This window comes from Bombina bombina, chromosome 2 (genome assembly GCF_027579735.1).
Source record: "Bombina bombina isolate aBomBom1 chromosome 2, aBomBom1.pri, whole genome shotgun sequence".
NCBI classification, from domain to species: Eukaryota; Metazoa; Chordata; class Amphibia; order Anura; family Bombinatoridae; genus Bombina; species Bombina bombina.
Window position 1 is genome coordinate 184,696,249 of NC_069500.1, and position 22,447 is coordinate 184,718,695.

The 22,447-nt window shown below is 40.6% G+C and overlaps 1 protein-coding gene across 1 annotated transcript in view; it reads left to right on the forward strand.

The window, feature by feature from the left end:
* The window catches only part of WDR41 (WD repeat domain 41), a 411,686-nt gene that overhangs the window by 273,895 nt on the left and 115,344 nt on the right, over positions 1-22,447 (forward strand). The window contains exon 9 of the mRNA XM_053701379.1: positions 19,653-19,837. Within this exon, the coding sequence (XP_053557354.1) occupies positions 19,653-19,837 (185 nt within the window). The remainder of the gene's footprint in view (positions 1-19,652; positions 19,838-22,447) is intronic.

Genomic DNA, 22,447 nt, shown 5'->3' on the forward strand with positions numbered 1-22,447 from the left:
AGAGTATATGCATTCTTTATTAAATGAAGTGTTAATTACTTTGGATATTGAAGTAACCAGTCCTATTGACGTTCAGTCTAATAAACGTTTAAATGCTGTTTTTAAACCTCCTGTGGTTTCTCCAGGGGTTTTTCCCATTCCTAAGGCTATTTCTGATATGATTTCTAGGGAATGGAATAAGCCAGGTACTTCTTGTATTCCTTCTTCAAGGTTTAAAAAATTGTATCCTTTACCAGCAAAATCTATAGAGTTTTGGGAAAAAATCCCCAAAGTTGATGGGGCTATTTCTACTCTTGCTAAACGTACCATTATTCCTGTGGAAGATAGAACTTCCTTTAAGGATCCTTTAGATAGGATCTTATCTAAGGAAGGCCTATTTATATTAAGGTCATCTTCTCAGACCTGCTATTTCTTTGGCTGATGTTGCAGCTGCATCAACTTTCTGGCTGGAAAATTTAGCGCAACATGAATTGGATTCTGACATATCTAGCGTTATTCGCTTACTGCAACATGCTAATCATTTTATTTGTTATGCCATTTTTGATATTATCAAAATTGATGTTAGATCCATGTCTTTAGCTATATTAGCTAGAAGAGCTTTGTGGCTTAAAGGGACAGTATACACTCATTTTCATATAACTGCATGTAATAGACACTACTATGCATTTATATAAAGTTCTAAATATATGTATTGTACTTATATTTGCCATGAGTCAGGTTCATGTATTTCCTTCTGCAGACTGTCAGTTTCATATTTGGGGAATGTAAACATTTTTAAGAATTTTTTTTCTTACCTGGGGATTAGTCTTTTTTTCAATTGACTACTTTTTGCAATTGCGGGTATTAAGCCCGCGAGTGCGTCAAATGCTAAACTTTATTGCGTCATTCTTGGCGCGAGAAAATAAGTTTATGACGCTACTTCATAATTTCCGGCGTCATACGTGACGCCAAGACCTTTCACACGACGGCGTTATTAGTGACGCAAGTGTGTCATTTCCGGTTATTTTTGGCGCCAGATAAGGAGTTTACGTTACGTTGTGCATCATTCTTGGCACCAAACTTTTTATTATTTCAATATCCCTTGTATGTTTGCCTCTTGCTTTTTGCTATCAGAGGCTTATGCTATTGCATTTTTCTTTCATGTAATTAGCAAGAGTCCATGAGCTAGTGACGTATGGGATATACATTCCTACCAGGAGGGGCAAAGTTTCCCAAACCTCAAAATGCCTATAAATACACCCCTCACCACACCCACAAATCAGTTTTACAAACTTTGCCTCCTATGGAGGTGGTGAAGTAAGTTTGTGCTAGATTCTACGTTGATATGCGCTCCGCAGCAGGTTGGAGCCCGGTTTTCCTCTCAGTGTGCAGTGAATGTCAGAGGGATGTGAGGAGAGTATTGCCTATTTGAATGCAGTGATCTCCTTCTACGGGGTCTATTTCATAGGTTCTCTGTTATCGGTCGTAGAGATTCATCTCTTACCTCCCTTTTCAGATCGACGATATACTCTTATATATACCATTTCCTCTACTGATTCTCGTTTCAGTACTGGTTTGGCTTTCTACTACATGTAGATGAGTGTCCTGGGGTAAGTAAGTCTTATTTTCTGTGACACTCTAAGCTATGGTTGGGCACTTTTATATAAAGTTCTAAATATATGTATTCAAACATTTATTTGCCTTGACTCAGGATGTTCAACGTTCCTTATTTCAGACAGTCAGTTTCATATTTGGGATAATGCATATGAATAAATCATTTTTTCTTACCTTAAAAATTTGACTTTTCCCTGTGCGCTGTTAGGCTCGTGGGGGCTGAAAATGCTTCATTTTATTGCGTCATTCTTGGCGCTGACTTTTTTGGCGCAAAATTTTTTCTGTTTCCGGGGTCATACGTGTCGCCTGAAGTTGCGTCATTTTTTACGTTTTTTTTGCGCCAAAGGTGTCGGCGTTCTGGATGTGGCGTCATTTTGGCGCCAAAAGCATGTAGGCGCCAAATAATGTGGGCGTCTTTTTTGGCGCTAAAAAAATATGGGCGTCACTATTGTCTCCACATTATTTAAGTCTCATTATTTTGTGCTTCTGGTTGCTAGAAGCTTGTTCACTGGCATTTTTTTCCCATTCCTGAAACTGTCATTTAAGGAATTTGATCAATTTTGCTTTATATGTTGTTTTTTCTATTACATATTGCAAGAAGTCCCACGTTGAAGCTGAGTCAGAAGATACTTCTGGAAAATCCCTGCCTGGTGCTGGAGCTACCAAAGCTAAGTGTATCTGCTGTAAACTTTTGGTATCTGTTTGTACTGTTTGTCATGACAAACTTGCTAATGCAGATAATATTTCCTTTAGTACTGTTACATTACCTGTTGCTGTTCCGTCAACATCTAATACTCAGAGTGTTCCTGATAACATAAGAGATTTTGTTTCTAAATCCATTAAGAAGGCTATGTCTGTTATTCCTCCTTCTAGTAAACGTAAAAAGTCTTTTAAAACTTCTCATTTTTCAGATGAATTTTTAAATGAACATCATCATTCTGATACTGATATTGGTTCTTCTGATTCAGAGGATTCTGTCTCAGAGGTTGATGCTGATAAATCTTCATATTTATTTAAAATGGAATTTATTCGTTCTTTACTTAAAGAAGTCCTAATTGCATTAGAAATTGAGGATTCTAGTCCTCTTGATACTAAATCTAAACGTTTAGATAAGGTTTTTAAATCTCCTGTAGTTATTCCAGAAGTTTTTCCTGTCCCTGGTGCTATTTCTGAAGTAATTTCCAGGGAATGGAATAATTTGGGTAATTCTTTTACTCCTTCTAAACGTTTTAAGCAATTATATCCTGTGCCATCTGACAGATTAGAATTTTGGGACAAAATCCCTAAGGTTGATGGGGCTGTCTCTACTCTTGCTAAGCGTACTACTATTCCTACGGCAGATGGTACTTCCTTTAAGGATCCTTTAGATAGGAAAATTGAATCCTTTCTAAGAAAAGCTTACTTGTGTTCAGGTAATCTTCTTAGACCTGCTATATCTTTAGCGGATGTTGCTGCAGCTTCAACTTTTTGGTTAGAAGCTTTAGCGCAACAAGTAACAGATCATAATTCTCATAGCATTATTATTCTTCTACAACATGCTAATAATTTTATTTGTGATGCCATCTTTGATATCATTAGAGTTGATGTCAGGTATATGTCTCTAGCTATTTTAGCTAGAAGAGCTTTATGGCTTAAAACTTGGAATGCTGATATGTTTTCTAAGTCTACTCTGCTTTCCCTTTCTTTCCAGGGTAATAAATTATTTTGGAACTCCGTGCAATTTTCAGAGCTCTTCAGTCATGGCCTCTTCTAAAGAGAGAATCGTTCATTTGTTTTCAGACAGACAATGTCACAACTGTGGCATGCATCAATCATCAAGGAGATTGTTCAAATGTGGGGACTTCCAGAAATAGATCTGATGGCCTCTCATCTAAACAAGAAACTTCCCAGGTATCTGTCCAGATCCAGGGATCCTCAAGCGGAAGCAGTGGATGCATTGTCACTTCCTTGGAAGTATCATCCTGCCTATATCTTTCCGCCTCTAGTTCTTCTTCCAAGAGTAATCTCCAAGATTCTGAAGGAATGCTCGTTTGTTCTGCTGGTAGCTCCAGCATGGCCTCACAGGTTTTGGTATGCGGATCTTGTCCGGGTGGCCTCTTGCCAACCGTGGACTCTTCCGTTAAGACCAGACCTTTTGTCGCAAGGTCCTTTTTTCCATCAGGATCTCAAATCCTTAAATTTAAAGGTATGGAGATTGAACGCTTGATTCTTAGTCAAAGAGGTTTCTCTGACTCTGTGATTAATACTATGTTACAGGCTCGTAAATCTGTATCTAGGGAGATATATTATAGAGTCTGGAAGACTTACATTTCTTGGTGTCTTTCTCATCATTTTTCCTGGCATTCTTTTAGAATTCCGAGAATTTTACAATTTCTTCAGGATGGTTTGGATAAAGGTTTGTCTGCAAGTTCTGTGAAAGGACAAATCTCTGCTCTTTCTGTTCTTTTTCACAGAAAGATTGCTAATCTTCCTGATATTCATTGTTTTGTACAAGCTTTGGTTCGTATAAAACCTGTCATTAAGTCAATTTCTCCTTCTTGGAGTTTGAATTTGGTTCTGGGGGCTCTTCAAGCTCCTCCGTTTGAACCTATGCATTCGTTGGACATCAAATTACTTTCTTGGAAAGTTTTGTTCCTTTTGGCTATCTCTTCTGCCAGACGAGTTTCTGAATTATCTGCTCTTTCTTGTGAGTCTCCTTTTCTGATTTCTTCTGTTATGTGTGATCAGTCCACGGGTCATCATTACTTCTGGGATATTATCTGCTCCCCTACAGGAAGTGCAAGAGGATTCACCCAGCAGAGTTGCTATATAGCTCCTCCCCTCTACGTCACCTCCAGTCATTCTCTTGCACCCAAAGACTAGATAGGAGGTGTGAGAGGACTATGGTGATTATACTTAGTTTTTAGAACTTCAATCAAAAGTTTGTTATTTTACAATAGCACCGGAGCGTGTTATTACCTCTCTGGCAGAGTTTGAAGAAGAATCTACCAGAGTTTTTCTTATGATTTTAACCGGAGTAGTTAAGATCATATTGCTGTTTCTCGGCCATCTGAGGGAGGTAAAAGCTTCAGATCAGGGGACAGCGGGCAGTTGAATCTGCATTGAGGTATGTCGCAGTTGTTATTTTCTGAATGGAATTGATGAAAAAATCCTGCCATACCGTTATAATGAACATGTATGTATACTCTACACTTTAGTATTCTGGGGATGGTATTTCACCGGAATTACTCTGTAAAAGTACATTAAACCTTTTATTAGGTATTTTTCATGTTAAACGTTTTTGCTGGAATGTAGAATCGTTTGCATTAATGAGGTACTGAGTGAATAAGTATTTGGGCATTATTTTCCACTTGGCAGTTTTCTTGTGTTAATTATGACAGTTTCGTTTCTCTCTCACTGCTGTGTGTGAGAGGGAGGGGCCGTTTTTGGCGCTCTTTGCTACGCATCAAAAATTTCCAGTCAGTTTTTCTGCATGATCCGGTTCATCTCTAACAGAACTCAGGGGTCTTCAAACTTCTTTGAAGGGAGGTAGATTCTCTCAGCAGAGCTGTGAGACTTATATAGTGACTGTGATTTAAAACGTTGTTTAAAATTTAATTAGTGTTATTTTACTAATGGGAACAAACCTTTGCTAAAAAGTTGTGTTGTGTTGTTTGTTAAGAGTGATGCTATAACTGTTTTTCAGTTCATTATTTCAACTGTCATTTAATCGTTTAGTGCTTCTTGAGGCACAGTACGTTTTTATTAAATAAAATTGTAACCGAGTTGCATGTTTATTGCTAGTGTGTTAAACATGTCTGATTCAGAGGAAGATACCTGTGTCATTTGTTCCAATGCCAAGGTGGAGCCCAATAGAAATTTATGTACTAACTGTATTGATGCTACCTTAAATAAAAGCCAATCTGTACAAATTGAACAAATTTCACCAAACAGCGAGGGGAGAGTTATGCCGACTAACTCGCCTCACGTGTCAGTACCTGCATCTCCCGCCCGGGAGGTGCGTGATATTATGGCGCCTAGTACATCTGGGCAGCCATTACAGATAACATTACAAGATATGGCTACTGTTATGACTGAAGTTTTGGCTAAATTACCAGAACTAAGAGGCAAGCGTGATCACTCTGGGGTGAGAACAGAGTGCGCTGATAATTCTAGGGCCATGTCTGATACTGCGTCACAGCTTGCAGAGCATGAGGACGGAGAGCTTCATTCTGTAGGTGACGGTTCTGATCCAAACAGATTGGATTCAGATATTTCAAATTTTAAATTTAAATTGGAAAACCTCCGTGTATTACTAGGGGAGGTCTTAGCAGCTCTCAACGATTGTAACGCTGTTGCAATACCAGAGAAAATGTGTAGGTTGGATAAATACTTTGCGGTACCGGCGAGTACTGACGTTTTTCCTATACCTAAGAGATTAACTGAAATTGTTACTAAGGAGTGGGATAGACCCGGTGTGCCGTTCTCACCCCCTCCAATATTTAGAAAGATGTTTCCAATAGACGCCACCACACGGGACTTATGGCAAACGGTCCCTAAGGTGGAGGGAGCAGTTTCTACTTTAGCTAAGCGTACCACTATCCCGGTGGAGGATAGCTGTGCTTTTTCAGATCCTATGGATAAAAAATTAGAGGGTTACCTTAAGAAAATGTTTATTCAACAAGGTTTTATATTACAACCCCTTGCATGCATCGCGCCGATCACGGCTGCGGCAGCATTTTGGATTGAGTCTCTGGAAGAGAACCTTAGTTCAGCTACGCTGGACGACATTACGGACAGGCTTAGAGTCCTTAAACTAGCTAATTCATTCATTTCGGAGGCCGTAGTACATTTAACCAAACTTACGGCTAAGAATTCAGGATTCGCCATTCAGGCACGCAGAGCGCTGTGGCTAAAATCCTGGTCGGCTGATGTAACTTCTAAGTCCAAATTACTTAGTATACCTTTCAAGGGGCAAACTTTATTTGGGCCCGGTTTGAAAGAAATTATTGCTGACATTACAGGAGGTAAGGGCCACGCTCTACCTCAAGACAAAGCCAAAGCTAAGGCTAGACAGTCTAATTTTCGTCCCTTTCGGAATTTCAAAGCAGGAGCAGCGCCAACTTCCACTGCACCAAAACAGGGAGGAGCTGTTGCTCGTTACAGACAAGGCTGGAAGCCTAATCAGTCCTGGAACAAGGGCAAGCAGGCCAGTAAACCTGCTGCTGTCCCAAAGACAGCATGAACCGAGGGCCCCCGATCCGGGACCGGATCTAGTGGGGGGCAGACTCTCTCTCTTCGCCCAGGCTTGGGCAAGAGATGTCCAGGATCCCTGGGCGCTAGAGATCATATCTCAGGGATACCTTCTAGACTTCAAATCCTCTCCCCCAAGAGGGAGATTTCATCTGTCAAGGTTGTCAACAAACCAAATAAAGAAAGACGCGTTTCTACGCTGTGTACAAGATCTATTATTAATGGGAGTGATCCATCCGGTTCCGCGGTCGGAACAAGGACAAGGGTTTTACTCAAACCTGTTTGTGGTTCCCAAAAAAGAGGGAACTCTCAGGCCAATCTTGGATTTAAAGATCCTAAACAAATTCCTAAGAGTTCCATCGTTCAAAATGGAAACTATTCGGACAATCTTACCCATGATCCAAGAGGGTCAGTACATGACCACAGTGGATTTAAAGGATGCTTACCTTCACATACCGATTCACAAAGATCATTACCGGTATCTAAGGTTTGCCTTCTTAAACAGGCATTACCAGTTTGTAGCCCTTCCATTCGGATTGGCTACGGCTCCAAGAATCTTTACAAAGGTTCTGGGTGCCCTTCTGGCGGTACTAAGACCGCGAGGAATTTCGGTAGCTCCGTACCTAGACGACATTCTGATACAAGCTTCAAGCTTTCAAACTGCCAAGTCTCATACAGAGTTAGTTCTGGCATTTCTAAGGTCGCACGGATGGAAAGTGAACGAAAAGAAGAGTTCTCTCTTTCCTCTCACAAGAGTTCCATTCTTGGGGACTCTTATAGATTCTGTAGAAATGAAGATTTATCTGACAGAAGACAGATTAACAAAGCTTCTAAATGCATGCCGTGTCCTTCATTCCATTCAACTCCCGTCAGTAGCTCAATGCATGGAGGTGATCGGCTTAATGGTAGCAGCAATGGACATAGTTCCCTTTGCACGCCTACATCTCAGACCGCTGCAATTGTGCATGCTGAGTCAGTGGAATGGGGATTACTCAGATTTGTCCCCCACTCTGAATCTGGATCAAGAGACCAGAAACTCTCTTCTATGGTGGCTTTCTCGGCCACATCTGTCCAGGGGGATACCGTTCAGCAGGCCGGACTGGACAATTGTAACAACAGACGCCAGCCTTCTAGGTTGGGGCGCTGTCTGGAATTCTCTGAAGGCTCAGGGACAATGGAGTCAGGAGGAAAGTCTCCTGCCAATAAACATTCTGGAATTGAGAGCAGTTCTCAATGCCCTTCTAGCTTGGCCCCAGTTAAAGACTCGGGGGTTCATCAGGTTTCAGTCGGACAACATCACGACTGTAGCTTACATCAACCATCAAGGAGGGACAAGAAGCTCCCTAGCAATGATAGAAGTATCAAAGATAATTCGCTGGGCAGAGTCTCACTCTTGCCATCTGTCAGCAATCCACATCCCGGGAGTGGAGAACTGGGAGGCGGATTTCTTGAGTCGCCAGACTCTTCATCCGGGGGAGTGGGAACTTCATCCGGAGGTCTTTGCCCAAATACTTCAACGTTGGGGCAAACCAGAGATAGATCTCATGGCGTCTCGCCAGAACGCCAAACTTCCTCGCTACGGATCCAGATCCAGGGATCCGGGAGCGGTTCTGATAGATGCTTTGACAGCACCTTGGAACTTCAGGATGGCTTATGTGTTTCCACCCTTCCCGCTGCTTCCTCGATTGATTGCCAAAATCAAACAGGAGAAAGCATCAGTGATTCTAATAGCGCCTGCATGGCCGCGCAGGACTTGGTATGCAGATCTAGTGGACATGTCATCCTGTCCGCCTTGGTCTCTACCTCTAAGACAGGACCTTCTGATTCAGGGTCCATTCAAACATCAAAGTCTAACTTCTCTGAAGCTGACTGCTTGGAAATTGAACGCTTGATTTTATCAAAACGTGGTTTTTCTGAGTCGGTTATTGATACCCTGATACAGGCTAGGAAGCCTGTTACCAGAAAGATTTACCATAAAATATGGCGTAAATACCTATACTGGTGTGAATCCAAAGATTACTCCTGGAGTAAGGTTAGGATTCCTAGGATATTGTCTTTTCTACAAGAAGGTTTAGAAAAGGGTTTATCAGCTAGCTCATTAAAGGGACAGATTTCAGCTCTGTCCATCTTGTTTCACAGGCGTCTGTCAGAAAATTCAGACATCCAAGCCTTTTGTCAGGCTTTAACTAGGATCAAGCCTGTGTTTAAAACTGTTGCTCCGCCATGGAGTTTAAACTTAGTTCTTAACGTTTTACAGGGTGTTCCGTTTGAACCCCTTCATTCCATTGATATAAAATTGTTATCTTGGAAAGTTCTATTTTTAATGGCTATTTCCTCGGCTCGAAGAGTCTCTGAGTTATCAGCCCTACTTTGTGATTCTCCTTATCTGATCTTTCACTCAGACAAGGTAGTTCTGCGTACTAAACCTGGGTTCTTACCTAAGGTAGTCACTAACAGGAATATCAATCAAGAGATTGTTGTTCCATCCTTGTGTCCAAATCCTTCTTCAAAGAAGGAACGTCTTCTACACAATCTGGATGTAGTTCGTGCCCTCAAGTTCTACTTGCAGGCAACTAAAGATTTTCGCCAAACTTCTTCCCTGTTTGTCGTTTATTCTGGACAGAGGAGAGGTCAAAAAGCTTCTGCTACCTCTCTCTCTTTTTGGCTTCGTAGCTTAATACGTTTAGCCTATGAGACTGCTGGACAGCAGCCTCCTGAAAGAATTACAGCTCATTCCACTAGAGCTGTGGCTTCCACTTGGGCCTTTAAGAATGAGGCCTCTGTTGAACAGATTTGCAAGGCTGCAACTTGGTCTTCGCTTCATACTTTTTCCAAATTTTACAAATTTGACACTTTTGCTTCTTCGGAGGCTATTTTTGGGAGAAAGGTTCTTCAGGCAGTGGTTCCTTCTGTATAATGAGCCTGCCTATCCCTCCCGTCATCCGTGTACTTTTGCTTTGGTATTGGTATCCCAGAAGTAATGATGACCCGTGGACTGATCACACATAACAGAAGAAAACATAATTTATGCTTACCTGATAAATTCCTTTCTTCTGTTGTGTGATCAGTCCACGGCCCGCCCTGTTTTTAAGGCAGGTGCATATTTTTTAAATTATAATTCAGTCACCACTACACCCTTGGTTTCTCCTTTCTCGTTGGTCTTTGGTCGAATGACTGGAGGTGACGTAGAGGGGAGGAGCTATATAGCAACTCTGCTGGGTGAATCCTCTTGCACTTCCTGTAGGGGAGCAGATAATATCCCAGAAGTAATGATGACCCGTGGACTGATCACACAACAGAAGAAAGGAATTTATCAGGTAAGCATAAATTATGTTTTTTCATCAGGATAAGGCGGTGTTGCGAACTTCTTTTAAATTTTTACCTAAGGTTGTGAATTCTAACAACATTAGTAGAGAAATTGTGGTTCCTTCATTGTGTCCTAATCCTAAGAATTCTAAGGAGAGATCATTGCATTCTTTGGATGTTGTTAGAGCTTTGAAATATTATGTTGAAGCTACTAAGAATTTCCGAAAGACTTCTAGTCTATTTGTTATCTTTTCCGGTTCTAGGAAAGGTCAGAAGGCCTCTGCCATTTCTTTAGCATCTTGGTTGAAATCTTTAATTCATCATGCTTATGTCGAGTCGGGTAAAACTCCGCCTCAAAGGATTACAGCTCATTCTACTAGGTCAGTTTCGACTTCCTGGGCATTTAGGAATGAAGCTTCGGTTGATCAGATTTGCAAAGCAGCAACTTGGTCTTCTTTGCATACTTTTCCTAAATTCTACCATTTTGATGTGTTTTCTTCTTCTGAAGCTGTTTTTTGGTATAAAAGTACTTCAGGCAGCTGTTTCAGTTTGAATCTTCTGCTTATAATTTAAACTTTATTTTGGGTGTGGATTATTTTTCAGCGGAATTGGCTGTCTTTATTTTATCCCTCCCTCTCTAGTGACTCTTGCGTGGAAAGATCCACATCTTGGGTAGTCATTATCCCATACGTCACTAGCTCATGGACTCTTGCTAATTACATGAAAGAAAACATAATTTATGTAAGAACTTACCTGATTAATTCATTTCTTTCATATTAGCAAGAGTCCATGAGGCCCACCCTTTTTTGTGGTGGTTATGATTTTTTTTGTATAAAGCACAATTATTCCAATTCCTTATTTCTTCTGTTATGTGTGATCAGTCCACGGGTCATCATTACTTCTGGGATATTATCTGCTCCCCTACAGGAAGTGCAAGAGGATTCACCCAGCAGAGTTGCTATATAGCTCCTCCCCTCTACGTCACCTCCAGTCATTCTCTTGCACCCAAAGACTAGATAGGAGGTGTGAGAGGACTATGGTGATTATACTTAGTTTTTAGAACTTCAATCAAAAGTTTGTTATTTTACAATAGCACCGGAGCGTGTTATTACCTCTCTGGCAGAGTTTGAAGAAGAATCTACCAGAGTTTTTCTTATGATTTTAACCGGAGTAGTTAAGATCATATTGCTGTTTCTCGGCCATCTGAGGGAGGTAAAAACTTCAGATCAGGGGACAGCGGGCAGTTGAATCTGCATTGAGGTATGTAGCAGTTTTTATTTTCTGAATGGAATTGATGAAAAAATCCTGCCATACCGTTATAATGAACATGTATGTATGCTTTACACTTTAGTATTCTGGGGATGGTATTACACCGGAATTACTCTGTAAAAGTACATTAAACCTTTTATTAGGTATTTTTCATGTTAAACGTTTTTGCTGGAATGTAGAATCGTTTGCATTAATGAGGTACTGAGTGAATAAATATTTGGGCATTATTTTTCCACTTGGCAGTTTGCTTGTGTTAATTATGACAGTTTCGTTTCTCTCTCACTGCTGTGTGTGAGAGGGAGGGGCCGTTTTTGGCGCTCTTTGCTACGCATCAAAAATTCCCAGTCAGTTTTTCTGCATGATCCGGTTCATCTCTAACAGAACTCAGGGGTCTTCAAACTTCTTTGAAGGGAGGTAGATTCTCTCAGCAGAGCTGTGAGACTTATATAGTGACTGTGATTTAAAACGTTGCTCTGTAATTTTTATGTTTAAAATTTAATTAGTGTTATTTTACTAATGGGAACAAACCTTTGCTAAAAAGTGTGTTGTTTGTTAAGAGTGATGCTATAACTGTTTTTCAGTTCATTATTTCAACTGTCATTTAATCGTTTAGTGCTTCTTGAGGCACAGTACGTTTTTATTAAATAAAATTGCAACCGAGTTGCATGTTTATTGCTAGTGTGTTAAACATGTCTGATTCAGAGGAAGATACCTGTGTCATTTGTTCCAATGCCAAGGTGGAGCCCAATAGAAATTTATGTACTAACTGTATTGATGCTACTTTAAATAAAAGCCAATCTGTACAAATTGAACAAATTTCACCAAACAGCGAGGGGAGAGTTATGCCGACTAACTCGCCTCACGTGTCAGTACCTGCATCTCCCGCCCGGGAGGTGCGTGATATTATGGCGCCTAGTACATCTGGGCAGCCATTACAGATAACATTACAAGATATGGCTACTGTTATGACTGAAGTTTTGGCTAAATTACCAGAACTAAGAGGCAAGCGTGATCACTCTGGGGTGAGAACAGAGTGCGCTGATAATTCTAGGGCCATGTCTGATACTGCGTCACAGCTTGCAGAGCATGAGGACGGAGAGCTTCATTCTGTAGGTGACGGTTCTGATCCAAACAGATTGGATTCAGATATTTCAAATTTTAAATTTAAATTGGAAAACCTCCGTGTTTTACTAGGGGAGGTCTTAGCAGCTCTCAACGATTGTAACACTGTTGCAATACCAGAGAAAATGTGTAGGTTGGATAAATACTTTGCGGTACCGGCGAGTACTGACGTTTTTCCTATACCTAAGAGATTAACTGAAATTGTTACTAAGGAGTGGGATAGACCCGGTGTGCCGTTCTCACCCCCTCCAATATTTAGAAAGATGTTTCCAATAGACGCCACCACACGGGACTTATGGCAAACGGTCCCTATGGTGGAGGGAGCAGTTTCTACTTTAGCTAAGCGTACCACTATCCCGGTGGAGGATAGCTGTGCTTTTTCAGATCCTATGGATAAAAAATTAGAGGGTTACCTTAAGAAAATGTTTGTTCAACAAGGTTTTATATTACAACCCCTTGCATGCATCGCGCCGATCACGGCTGCGGCAGCATTTTGGATTGAGTCTCTGGAAGAGAACCTTAGTTCAGCTACGCTGGACGACATTACGGACAGGCTTAGAGTCCTTAAACTAGCTAATTCATTCATTTCGGAGGCCGTAGTACATTTAACCAAACTTACGGCTAAGAATTCAGGATTCGCCATTCAGGCACGTAGGGCGCTGTGGCTAAAATCCTGGTCGGCTGATGTAACTTCTAAGTCCAAATTACTTAATATACCCTTCAAGGGGCAAACTTTATTTGGGCCCGGTTTGAAAGAAATTATTGCTGACATTACAGGAGGTAAGGGCCACGCTCTACCTCAAGACAAAGCCAAAGCTAAGGCTAGACAGTCTAATTTTCGTCCCTTTCGGAATTTCAAAGCAGGAGCAGCGCCAACTTCCACTGCACCAAAACAGGGAGGAGCTGTTGCTCGTTACAGACAAGGCTGGAAGCCTAACCAGTCCTGGAACAAGGGCAAGCAGGCCAGTAAACCTGCTGCTGCCCCAAAGACAGCATGAACCGAGGGCCCCCGATCCGGGACCGGATCTAGTGGGGGGCAGACTCTCTCTCTTCGCCCAGGCTTGGGCAAGAGATGTCCAGGATCCCTGGGCGCTAGAGATCATATCTCAGGGATACCTTCTAGACTTCAAATTCTCTCCCCCAAGAGGGAGATTTCATCTGTCAAGGTTGTCAAGAAACCAAATAAAGAAGGACGCGTTTCTACGCTGTGTACAAGATCTATTATTAATGGGAGTGATCCATCCGGTTCCGCGGTCGGAACAAGGACAAGGGTTTTACTCAAACCTGTTTGTGGTTCCCAAAAAAGAGGGAACTTTCAGGCCAATCTTGGATTTAAAGATCCTAAACAAATTCCTAAGAGTTCCATCGTTCAAAATGGAAACTATTCGGACAATCTTACCCATGATCCAAGAGGGTCAGTACATGACCACAGTGGATTTAAAGGATGCTTACCTTCACATACCGATTCACAAAGATCATTACCGGTATCTAAGGTTTGCCTTCTTAAACAGGCATTACCAGTTTGTAGCCCTTCCATTCGGATTGGCTACGGCTCCAAGAATCTTTACAAAGGTTCTGGGTGCCCTTCTGGCGGTACTAAGACCGCGTGGAATTTCGGTAGCTCCGTACCTAGACGACATTCTGATACAAGCTTCAAGCTTTCAAACTGCCAAGTCTCATACAGAGTTAGTTCTGGCATTTCTAAGGTCGCATGGATGGAAAGTGAACGAAAAGAAGAGTTCTCTCTTTCCTCTCACAAGAGTTCCATTCTTGGGGACTCTTATAGATTCTGTAGAAATGAAGATTTATCTGACAGAAGACAGATTAACAAAGCTTCTAAATGCATGCCGTGTCCTTCATTCCATTCAACTCCCGTCAGTAGCTCAATGCATGGAGGTGATCGGCTTAATGGTAGCAGCAATGGACATAGTTCCCTTTGCACGCCTACATCTCAGACCGCTGCAATTGTGCATGCTGAGTCAGTGGAATGGGGATTACTCAGATTTGTCCCCCACTCTGAATCTGGATCAAGAGACCAGAAACTCTCTTCTATGGTGGCTTTCTCGGCCACATCTGTCCAGGGGGATGCCGTTCAGCAGGCCGGACTGGACTATTGTAACAACAGACGCCAGCCTTCTAGGTTGGGGCGCTGTCTGGAATTCTCTGAAGGCTCAGGGACAATGGAGTCAGGAGGAAAGTCTCCTGCCAATAAACATTCTGGAATTGAGAGCAGTTCTCAATGCCCTTCTAGCTTGGCCCCAGTTAAAGACTCGGGGGTTCATCAGGTTTCAGTCGGACAACATCACGACTGTAGCTTACATCAACCATCAAGGAGGGACAAGAAGCTCCCTAGCAATGATAGAAGTATCAAAGATAATTCGCTGGGCAGAGTCTCACTCTTGCCACCTGTCAGCAATCCACATCCCGGGAGTGGAGAACTGGGAGGCGGATTTCTTGAGTCGCCAGACTCTTCATCCGGGGGAGTGGGAACTTCATCCGGAGGTCTTTGCCCAAATACTTCGACGTTGGGGCAAACCAGAGATAGATCTCATGGCGTCTCGCCAGAACGCCAAACTTCCTCGCTACGGATCCAGATCCAGGGATCCGGGAGCGGTTCTGATAGATGCTTTGACAGCACCTTGGAACTTCAGGATGGCTTATGTGTTTCCACCCTTCCCACTGCTTCCTCGATTGATTGCCAAAATCAAACAGGAGAGAGCATCAGTGATTCTAATAGCGCCTGCATGGCCGCGCAGGACTTGGTATGCAGATCTAGTGGACATGTCATCCTGTCCGCCTTGGTCTCTACCTCTAAGACAGGACCTTCTGATTCAGGGTCCATTCAAACATCAAAGTCTAACTTCTCTGAAGCTGACTGCTTGGAAATTGAACGCTTGATTTTATCAAAACGTGGTTTTTCTGAGTCGGTTATTGATACCCTGATACAGGCTAGGAAGCCTGTTACCAGAAAGATTTACCATAAAATATGGCGTAAATACCTATACTGGTGTGAATCCAAAGATTACTCCTGGAGTAAGGTTAGGATTCCTAGGATATTGTCTTTTCTACAAGAAGGTTTAGAAAAGGGTTTATCGGCTAGCTCATTAAAGGGACAGATCTCAGCTCTGTCCATCTTGTTACACAGGCGTCTGTCAGAAAATTCAGACATCCAGGCCTTTTGTCAGGCTTTAGCTAGGATCAAGCCTGTGTTTAAAACTGTTGCTCCGCCATGGAGTTTAAACTTAGTTCTTAACGTTTTACAGGGTGTTCCGTTTGAACCCCTTCATTCCATTGATATAAAATTGTTATCTTGGAAAGTTCTATTTTTAATGGCTATTTCCTCGGCTCGAAGAGTCTCTGAGTTATCAGCCCTACATTGTGATTCTCCTTATCTGATCTTTCACTCAGACAAGGTAGTTCTGCGTACTAAACCTGGGTTCTTACCTAAGGTAGTCACTAACAGGAATATCAATCAAGAGATTGTTGTTCCATCCTTGTGTCCAAATCCTTCTTCAAAGAAGGAACGTCTTCTACACAATCTGGATGTAGTTCGTGCCCTCAAGTTCTACTTGCAGGCAACTAAAGATTTTCGCCAAACTTCTTCCCTGTTTGTCGTTTATTCTGGACAGAGGAGAGGTCAAAAAGCTTCTGCTACCTCTCTCTCTTTTTGGCTTCGTAGCATAATACGTTTAGCCTATGAGACTGCTGGACAGCAGCCTCCTGAAAGAATTACAGCTCATTCCACTAGAGCTGTGGCTTCCACTTGGGCCTTTAAGAATGAGGCCTCTGTTGAACAGATTTGCAAGGCTGCAACTTGGTCTTCGCTTCATACTTTTTCCAAATTTTACAAATTTGACACTTTTGCTTCTTCGGAGGCTATTTTTGGGAGAAAGGTTCTTCAGGCAGTGGTTCCTTCTGTATAATGAGCCTGCCTATCCCTCCCGTCATCCGTGTACTTTTGCTTTGGTATTGGTATCCCAGAAGTAATGATGACCCGTGGACTGATCACACATAACAGAAGAAAACATAATTTATGCTTACCTGATAAATTCCTTTCTTCTGTTGTGTGATCAGTCCACGGCCCGCCCTGTTTTTTAAGGCAGGTACATATTTTTTAAATTATAATTCAGTCACCACTACACCCTTGGTTTCTCCTTTCTCGTTGGTCTTTGGTCGAATGACTGGAGGTGACGTAGAGGGGAGGAGCTATATAGCAACTCTGCTGGGTGAATCCTCTTGCACTTCCTGTAGGGGAGCAGATAATATCCCAGAAGTAATGATGACCCGTGGACTGATCACACAACAGAAGAAAGGAATTTATCAGGTAAGCATAAATTATGTTTTTTTCTGCTTTCGCACTTTTTTCTTGTCACCCCACTTCTTGGCTATTCGTTAAACTGATTTGTGGGTGTGGTGAGGGGTGTATTTATAGGCATTTTGAGGTTTGGGAAACTTTGCCCCTCCTGGTAGGAATGTATATCCCATACGTCACTAGCTCATGGACTCTTGCTAATATGAAAGAAATTAATTTATCAGGTAAGTTCTTACATAAATTATGTTTTTCCCATTCCTGAAACTGTCATTTAAGGAAATAGATAATTTTGCTTTATATGTTGTTTTTTCTCTTACATTGTGCAAGATGTCCCAATCTGATCCTGCCTCAGAAGTTTCTGCTGGAACATTGCTGCCTGACATCGGTTCTACCAAAGCTAAGTGCATTTGTTGTAAAATTTTAGAAATTATTCCACCGAATGTCATTTGTAATAGTTGTCATGATAAACTTTTACATGCAGATAGTGTTTCCATCAGTAATAGTACATTGCCAGTTGCTGTTCCTTCAACTTCTAATGTGCATGATATACCTGTAAATTTTAAAGAATTTGTTTCTGATTCTATTATGAAGGCTTTGTCTGCAATTCCACCTTCTAATAAACGAAAAAGGTCTTTTAAAACTTCTCAATTAGCTGATGAAATTTCAAATGACCAACAAAATAATAATTTAATCTCTTCTGATGAGGATCTATCTGATTCAGAAGATCCTTCCTCAGACATTGACACTGACAAATCTACTTATTTATTTAAAATAGAGTATATGCGTTCTTTATGAAAAGAAGTGTTAAAGGGACACTGTACCCAATTTTTTTTCTTTTGTAATTCAGAAAGAGCATGCAATTTTAAGCAACTTTCTAATTTACTCCTATTATCAATTTTTCTTCGTTCTCTTGCTATCATTATTTGAAAAAGAAGGCATCTAAGCTTTTTTTTTTGTTTCAGCACTCTGGACAGCACTTTTTTATTGGTGTATGAATTTATCCACCAATCAGCAAGGACAACCCAGGTTGTTCATCAAAAATGGGCCGGCATCTAAACTTACATCTTGCATTTCAAATAAAGATACCAAGAGAATGAAGAAAATTTGATAATAGGAGTAAATTATAAAGTTGCTTAAAATTTCATGCTCAATCTGAATCACGAAAGAAATTTTTTGGGTACAGTGTCCCTTTAATTACTTTGGATATTGAGATATTGAGGTAACCAGTCCTCTTGACATTAAGTCTAATAAACGTTTTGGGTTTCATGTCCCTTTATGTCTAGTATTTGTTGACCCATTTTTTTGGGGTGTTTTTTTTTTTAGATTAGGGCTTTGGGCTTTTTTAAAAGAGCTGAATGCCCTTTTAAGGGCAATGCCCACACAAATGCCCCTTTAGGGGCAATTGGTATCTTAGGTTTTTTTTAGAGTTCGATTTTTTATTTTGGGGGGTGTGTTGGGTGGTGGGTTTTACTGTTGGGGGACTTTGTATTTTTTTTTTTTTACAGGTAAAAGAGCTGTTTAACTTAGGGCAATGCTCTACAAAATGCCCTTTTAAGGGCTATTGGTAGTTTATTGTAGGCTAGGGGGTGTTTTTATTTTGGGGGGGTGTTATTTTTATAGGGCTATTAGATTAGGTGTAGTTGTTTTTATTTTTGATAATTTAGTTTATTATTTTTAGTAATTTTAGATTTTTAAATTTTTTTTGTAGCGTTAGGTTAATAGTTTAATTTAGTGTTTCCCGATGTAGGGGGGCTGGCGGTTTAGGGGTTAATAGGTTTATTTAGTGGCGGGGGTGTGGGAGGCCGGAGGTTTAGGGGTTAATAACTTTATTATAGTGGCGGCGATGTTGGGGAGCGACTGAATAGGGGTTAATAACTTTATTATAGTGGCGGCGATGTTGGGGAGCGGCGTATTTGGGGTTAATAACTTTTATTAGTGTCGGCGATGTCGGGAGCGGCAGATAAGGGGTTAATAACTTTATTTAGGTGTCAGCGATGTTGGGGGCAGCAGATTAGGGGTGTTTAAAGTAGGGGTTTATGTTAGGTTTAAACGTAACTTTTTTTCCCCATAGACATCAATGGGGTTACGTTACAGAGATTTTTGATTCCGCACTTCAGGTGCTAGTTTTTTTTCTAACACTCTCTCCCCATTGATGGGGGAAAGCGTGCACGAGCACGTCAAAGCAGCCCTTGGATTTTTTGTGCTATGGAGCTTAACACCACCATATCGCACGCACAAGGAGGCTTGTCAGTAACTCGTAATGGCAGCGCTATGGATAGTGAAATAACGCAACTTTTTTGGCGTTAGTTTCGCATCCTGTTTAACGCAAAACTCGTAATCTTGGTGTATGTGTGTTACATGTCTTATTTTCTCTTGCTTTCTTAATTTGTTGGTTTAATATTTCCAAATATTCCATTTTAAACTGTTTTTTTTTTAAATAAATTCCTGAAATCAGAAAAATGTATCTGATACCAATTTGTCACAATGTGGGGTATGCATAATTGTCTCATTTTATTTTTTTAGCTTGATATGTATGTGTTGCAGTTGGGCGTACTTAGGGCAAACATTTATGTCTGTAGGCACACTTGTTACAAAAAGGCTGAGAAACGCTGACCTAAAGCACAGTCCTAGCTGCTCCTGCTCGATTCATCTACCTGTTAAGCCCCCAACATATGTGCATATAGGAATTAGGAATCCCAACTTTTAGAAACCAGTGTGTTTATTTTAGCACATACTAATTGTTATGTCTATGTGGCACCTTTATTGTTTAGAAAAGTATTGGTTAATAAAAGGATTAATGAATGTATCTCTAAACTAGATTTGACCTTTGTGAGTGGATCTGACGCAGGGGAATTGATTGTCTGGGATGCCATAGACTGGACTATTCAGTCTTATGAACGCAGTTTTTTGGATACGTCATCACCACAAGAGGTTCCTCAGGAAATAAAACTAATGCAGAGACAAGAAGTTGTTTCAATTCAGCACCTTGCTTCAGATGGAGAGGTAATATCAGTCTGAAAAAAATACATTGATAGTTTAATATAGATAATTAAATTGTGTCGCTTAAAAATGACACCAAAAATAATAATTTATCCAATGGAAATGGGTGGAAATAACTTAGGGAGAGTCCTTGGCTTCATTCCTTACTGTTGGGAAATACAACACCTGGCCACCAGGAGGAGGCAAAGAAACCCCAGCCAAAGGCTTAAATATCCCTCCCACGTCCTCATTACCCCAGATGCAGAACTTTTTTTTATTTCCTGCAATGAGATTTTTTTTGTGAAAATTTTTCTGCTCTGTCTAACTGCACGCGCACACACACACATACACACACACATATATATATATATATATATATATATATATATATATATATATATATATATATATATATATATATATATATATATATATATATATATATACATACATATAGGTAAAGGGAAATAAAAATAAAAAAATAAAATAATATGGTTGCATAAGTGTAAACACCCTTAAACTAATACTTTATTGAAGTACCTTTTGATTTTATTACAGCACTCAGTCTTTTTGGGTATGAGTTTTTCAGCATGGCACATCTTGACTTGGCAAGATTTGCCCACTCTTCTTTGCAAAAACACTCTAAATCTGTCAGAATGTGAGGGCATCTCCTGTGCACAGCCCTCTTCAGATCACCCCACAGATTTTCAATTGGATTCAGGTCTGGGCTCTGGCTGGGCCATCCCAAAACTTTAATCTTCTTCTGGTGAAGCCATTCCTTTGTTGATTTGGATGTATGCTTTGGGTCATTGTCATGCTGAAAGATGAAGTTCCTCTTCATGTTCAGCTTTCTAGCAGAAGCCTGAAGGTTTTGTGCCAATATTGTCTGGTATTTGGAACTGTTCACTATTCCCTCTACCTTGACTAAGGCCCCAGTTCCAGCTGAAGAAAAACAGCCCCAAAGCATGATGCTTACACCACCATGCTTCACTGTGGGTATGGCGTTCTTTTGGTGATATGCATTGCTGTTTTTGAGCCAAACATATCTTTTGGAATTATGGCCAAAAATTCAACTTTGGTTTCATCAGACCAGAACACTTTTGCAACATGCTTTTGGGAAACTTCAGATGTGTTTTTGCAAAATTTAGCCGGGCTTGGATGTTTTTTTTTTGTAAGAAAAGGCTTCCGTCTTGCCACTCTACCCCATAGCCCAGACATATGAAGAATACAGGCGATTGTTGTCACATGTACCACACAGCCAGTACTTGCCAGATATTCCTGCAGCTCCCTTAATGTTGCTGTAGGCCTCTTGGCAGCCTCCCAGACCAGTTTTCTTCTCGTCTTTTCATCAATTTTGGAGGGACATCCAGTTCTTGGTAATGTCACTGTTGCACCATATTTTCTTCACTTGATGATGATTGTCTTCATTGTGTTCCATGGTATATCTAATGCCTTGGACATTCTTTTGTACCCTTCTCCTGACTGATTCCTTTTAACAATGAGATCCCTCTGATGCTTTAGAAGCTCTCTGCTGACCATGGCTTTTGCTGTAGGATGCAACTAACAAAATGTCAGGAAAGACCTACTAGAACAGCTGAACTTTATTTGGGGTTAATCAGAGGCACTTTAAATGAGGACAGGTGTGTACTGACTCCTATTTAACATGATTTTGAATGTGATTGCTTAATTCTGAACACAACTACATCCCCAGTTATAAAAGGGTGTTCACACTTATGCAACCACATTATTTTTTTTTATTATTTCCCTTTAACTAAAAGATTTCAGTTTGTTTTTCAATTGAGTTGTACAGTTTATAGGTCACATTAAAGGTGGAAAAAGTTCTTAAATGATTTATCTTTGTCTGACATTTTAACAGGGGTGTGTAGACTTTTTATATCCACTGTATATATACAGACACACACTATACACACACATATATACATACAAACATGTACATACAAACACATGCATACATACACATACATACATACACACATATACATACACACACACACACACACACACACACACACATATATATATATATATATATATATATATATATATATATATATATATATAGACATACACTCACACACACATATTTATTAAAGAAAACAAAAATCTGGCTCTTAAAAGTATTTTGGTTGGCTCCTAGACTTAAAATAAATTTGTTAAGCCCTGACTTACCTTTTCTGCAATGTGCTATTACCTTGTACCACACTGGAGTTCAGGAAGGGGGAGGAAATTAACATACATACATACATGCATACACACACAGATACATACATACACACACAGATACATACACAAATACACACAGATACACAAACACACACACACACAGAGATACATACACACCGATACACACACACAGAGATACATACACACACACACAGATACATATACACACACACAGATACATACACACACACACAGATACATATACACACACACAGAGATACATACACACACACAGAGATACATACAGACACACACACACAGATACATACACACACAGATACATATACACATACAGAGATACATACAGACACACACACACAGATACATACACACACAGATACATATACACATACAGAGATACATACAGACACACACACACAGATACATACA